At 45.5% G+C, this 5478-nt stretch overlaps 1 protein-coding gene across 1 annotated transcript; it reads left to right on the forward strand.

Annotated features, from left to right (window-relative positions):
* Nucleotides 1–816: 816 nt before the first annotated feature.
* LOC117941123 (inositol 1,4,5-trisphosphate receptor type 3-like) lies at nucleotides 817–5447 on the forward strand (the record flags this gene model as incomplete). Its single annotated transcript, XM_034866218.1, has 6 exons — nucleotides 817–975; nucleotides 1607–1858; nucleotides 3151–3295; nucleotides 3660–3804; nucleotides 4880–5088; nucleotides 5327–5447. Coding segments are annotated over 6 exons (1031 nt in total), but the record flags the coding sequence as incomplete, so codon positions are not given.
* Between the last annotated feature and the right edge of the window lie 31 nt (nucleotides 5448–5478).

Consider the following 5478-nt stretch of genomic DNA (forward strand, 5'->3'; position numbering starts at 1 on the left):
AATTTACAGATAGAGCAGGTCTAGACCTCTCTATAATTTACAGATAGAGCAGGTCTAGACCTCTCTATAATCTACAGACAGAGCAGGTCTAGACCGCTCTATAATCTACAGACAGAGCAGGTCTAGACCACTCTATAATTTACAGATAGAGCAGGTCTAGACCTCTCTATAACTTACAGATAGAGCAGGTCTAGACCTCTATATAATCTACAGATAGAGCAGGTCTAGACCGCTCTATAATTTACAGATAAAGCAGGTCTAGACCTCTCTATAATCTACAGATAGAGCAGGTCTAGACCGCTCTATAATTTACAGATAGAGCAGGTCTAGACCTCTCTATAATTTACAGATAGAGCAGGTCTAGACCTCTCTATAATTTACAGATAGAGCAGGTCTAGACCACTCTATAATTTACTGATAGAGCAGGTGTTGACCAATCTATAATTTACAGGTAGAGCAGGTCTAGACCTCTCTATAATCTACAGATAGAGCAGGTCTAGACCTCTCTATAATTTACAGATAGAGCAGGTCTAGACCTCTCTATAATTTACTGATAGAGCAGGTCTAGACCTCTCTATAATTTACTGATAGAGCAGGTGTTGACCAATCTATAATTTACAGGTAGAGCTCCCACAATTACCTTTATATTTGTAAAAATGAACATGAACATATAAATGAACATTACATTATATTTATTTATCGTTATTGATCCTTCCAGAAGTATTTTTTTGTGCATTTTTTTGTGATTGTTGCCATGATTAAGGGTCACGGTTTCTTAAAAGATGCGATGGAATATGCGTGATGTTTCATTACTAGTCCCAAGGGTTCAGCGTTGAGGTTTTGTTTTGTCCCGGTGCAGGTGTGGCTGGTGTGGACGGACAAGACCAACGAGAGACAAGAGAAAGGAATCAGACAGCTGGCTCAGGAGGCCCGGCAGGGCAACGCCCACGATGAAAACGTCCTCACGTACTATAGGTACACACACGGGGAACTACTCTCTGAGTGTCCCTGTCTCTCTGAGTGTCCCTGTGTGTCCCTGTGTCTCTGAGTGGTGTGTCCCTGTGTCTCTGTGTCTCTGAGTTTCTCTGTGTCCCTGTGTCTCTGTGTGTCCCTGTGTCTCTGAGTGGTGTGTCCCTGTGTCTCTGATTGTCCCTGTGTCTCTGTGTCTCTGAGTGTCTCTGTGTCCCTGTGTCTCTGATTGTCCCTGTGTCTCTGTGTCTCTGAGTGTCCCTGTGTCTCTGAGTGTCTCTGAGTGTCCCTGTGTCTCTGAGTGTCTCTGAGTGTCTCTGAGTGTCCCTGTCTCTCTGAGTGTCCCTCTGTCTCTGTGTCTCTGAGTGTCCCTGTGTCCCAAGTACTAGATGCATCTCTGCCCGGATGTGTCTGGACCGCCAGTACCTCTCTGAGAGTCTCTGAGTGTCCGTGTCTCTCTCAGTGTCCCTGTGTCTCTGGGTCTCTGAGTGTCCCTGTCTCTCTGAGTGTCCCTGTCTCTCTGGGTCTCTGAGTGTCCCTGTCTCTCTGAGTGTCCCTGTCTCTCTGAGTGTCCCTTTGTCTCTGGGTCTCTGAGTGTCCCTGTCTCTCTGAGTGTCCCTGTGTCCCCGTGTCCCAGGTACCAGCTGAAGCTCTTTGCCCGGATGTGTCTGGACCGCCAGTACCTGGCCATCGATGAGATCTCCAAGCAGCTGGACGTGGACCTGATCTTCCTGTGCATGATGGACGAGACGCTGCCCTTCGACCTGCGCGCGTCCTTCTGCCGCCTCATGCTGCACGCGCACGTGGACCGGGACCCCCAGGAGCTGGTCACGCCCGTCAAGTTTGCCCGGCTGTGGACCGAGATCCCCCCCGCCATCTCCATCAAAGAGTCAGTACAATAAGAATATGTAGAGGACGGTGGGCAGGGTATTCATTAACAACAACAACACAACACAACACAACACAACAACACAACAACAACACAACCGCAATAACACAACAAGACAACAACAACACAACCGCAATAACACAACAACACAACAACAACACAACAACAACACAACCGCAATAACACAACAACACAACAACAACACAACAACACAACCGCAATAACACAACAACAGCAACAACACAACACAACAACAACACAACACAACCGCGATAACACAACAACAACAACAACACAACACAACAACACAACAACAACACAACCGCAATAACACAACAACACAACAACACGACACAACACAACACAACAACACAACAACAACACAACAACACAACCGCAATAACACAACAACACAACAACAACACAACAACACAACAACAACACAACCGCAATAACACAACAACACAACACAACAACACAACAACAACACAACCGCAATAACACAACAACACAACAACAACACAACAACACAACAACACAACAACACAACAACAACACAACAACACAACAACAACACAACAACAACACAACCGCAATAACACAACAACACAACACAACACAACAACACAACCGCAATAACACAACAACAACACAATAACACAACCGCAATAACACAACAACACAACAACACAACACAACAACACAACAACAACACAACACAACCGCAATAACACAACAACACAACAACACAACAAGAAACCGCAATAACACAACAACAACACAACACGACACAACAACACAACAACAACACAACACAATAACACAACAACAGCAACAACACGACACAACAACAACGACACAACAACAACAACACAACAACACAACAGCAAAAACACAACAACAACAAGAAACCGCAATAACACAACAACAACACAACAACACAACAGCAAAAACACAACAACAACACAACAACACAACAACAACACATACACACAACAGCAATAACACAACAACAGCAACAACACGACACAACAACAACGACACAACAACGACAACAACAACACAACAACAAGAAACCGCAATAACACAACAACACAACAACACAACATTAATAACAAATGTGTTGTGTTGTCGCTAGGTTACCAGGTCAAAGAGCTTCTAGCAGACTTCACTGGTCTCCATGGAAACAACGGGACCTGTTGGTCCATTTCTTTAACTGTCTATGTTGTTGCCAGGTTACCAGGTCATGTTGTTGCTAGGTTACCAGGTTAGCTGATGTGTCTGTTCCCCAGCTACGACTCCAACATGGACGACAGCCGGGACAACAAGAAGAACCGGTTCTCCAGCACCATGGGCTTCATGGAGGAGTACCTGAACAACGTGCTGCACGAGGACCTGCCCTTCCTCAACCAAGAGAAGAACAAGCTCACCTTCGAGGTCACTTCCTGTCCCACTTCCTGTCTGTCCTCACAGCTTCCTGGCCCTCTTCCTGGCCCACTTCCTCGCCCACTTCCTGTCTCACTTCCTGTCTCACTTCGCAGCTTCCTGGCCCCCTTCCTGGCCCACTTCCTGTCCCCCTTCCTGTCTCACTTCCTGTCTCACTTCCTGTCTCACTTCACAGCTTCCTGTCCCCCTTCCTGTCTGACTTTCTGTCTCATTTACTGTCACTCCACACCGCTTCCTTTCTACTTCCTGTCTCTCCTCACACCTTCCTGTCCCCGTCCTCCAGGTGGTGAGCCTGGCGAGACATCTCATCTACTTCCTGTCTGTCCTCTGACCACTTCCTGTCCCCGTCCTCCAGGTGGTGAGCCTGGCGAGACATCTCATCTACTTCGGCTTCTACAGCTTCTTCGAGCTGCTGCGTCTCACGCGGACGCTGCTGGGAATCATCGACTGTCGCCCGAACCCCGGGGACGCCGGCGTCCTGTTCCCCGAGGACGGCCCAGGTACCCCCCCCCCCAAATATCCACAATACCCCCAAATATATACATTGGTCCTGGTGTGTCTCGCTGTGTCTGTCTGACATCATAAGACTTTGGTTTTTCTGAGTCAACATTTCAGATGAAAACACGTCTCATCGACGTCATCGTCGGCCATTTTGTGTCTTTTCACCGATGTTTTTGTAATTTTTTTAATGTTTGTTGAATTTTTCTGAGCCTTTTGAAACTTTTGTGGGTTTCACCCAAAAAAATGTAAAAGTTTTTTTGTTTTTTTTTGTCACTTTTTATCAAAATTTTTCTCTCTTTTACACATTTTTTTTAAAGTTCTTTTAACAATTGTTAGTTTTTCTCCAAATGCTTTAAAATGAACAAAAAACCCCAAATCCAGAGGAAGTAGAGACCTGATGATTGATGTAACGTGTGAGCAGCGTTGCTAGGAAACATCCTTGTTACTTTATGGATAATTAGTTTGAAAGAAACCCAAATTTCTGACATAGAAAATTTGAGGAAAGGGGTCAGGGTTAGACCTGGAGACCCTCGGGTTTTTCTGAGTCAAAATTTCAAAATAAACCCTTTTATCTCCCGATGATTTTGTCACTTTTCGGCATTTTCCAACTTTTTCTGAGCCTTTTGAAATTTTTGAAATTTTTGTCTGTCAAATTACAAACGTTTGTTTTATTTTATTTTTTACACATTTTCACATTTAAACCGTTTCTCCCCCCCGACCTGCACATTTGATATAACAGTCTTTGATGTAAAATAAAACCCTTTCATCAACGACATGTCGTCTTTTTCGTCCCTTTTGAAATTTCCGTGGGTTTTTTCCCCAAATTTTTAAATCTTTTTTTTTTACTTTTTCTCAAATTTTTACACTTTTTTTAAAAGTTCTTTCACCAAGAATTTTTTCTCCAATTTCTATAAAATTGACAGAAAAACCCCAAAATTTGCAGAGCAACCAAAACATGGAGTTTTTACAAACAGAAACCATGGAAACCGGTCCTGGTCCGACCTCTAATCCAGCCGCGACCTTTGCAGAGTTTGGAGTTTTTTAAGGATTTGGGGTCTTCTTGTCCTCCTGTAGGCAAGAACGTGAAGCGGTCCATCCACGGCATGGGACAGATGATGTCCACCATGGTCCTCAGCAGGAAGCAGTCCCTGTTCGGGGGGGGCGAGGCCCGGGGGGAGGGGGGGGGGCTCGCCCTGGACGGGCCCCGAGGGAGCAAGGACAGCATCGACAAGATGGACCTGACGGTGATGGACACCAAGCTGAAGATACTGGAGATACTGCAGGTCTGTCCCTCTGTCTCTGTCTCTCTCTGTCTCTCTCTGTCTCCCTCTGTCTCTCTGTCTCTGTCTCTCTCTCTGTCTCTCTCTCTCTGTCTCTGTCTCTGTCTCTCTCTCTCTCTGTCTCTCTCTCTGTCTCTGTCTCTGTCTCTGTCTCTGTCTTTCTGTCTCTCTCTGTCTCTGTCTCTCTGTCTCTGTCTCTAATATTATTAATATTAATATTATTATTATTAATGTTCCCCAGTTCATCCTGAACGTGCGTCTGGATTACCGGATCTCCTTCCTGCTCTCCGTCTTCAAGAAGGAGTTCGTGGACGTTTACCCGATGGGGGACGCAGACGCCACCACCAACCTGGAGACAGCAGGTACACACACACACACACACACACACACACA

Source organism: Etheostoma cragini, unplaced genomic scaffold, assembly GCF_013103735.1.
Source record: "Etheostoma cragini isolate CJK2018 unplaced genomic scaffold, CSU_Ecrag_1.0 ScbMSFa_441, whole genome shotgun sequence".
Taxonomy (NCBI): Eukaryota; Metazoa; Chordata; class Actinopteri; order Perciformes; family Percidae; genus Etheostoma; species Etheostoma cragini.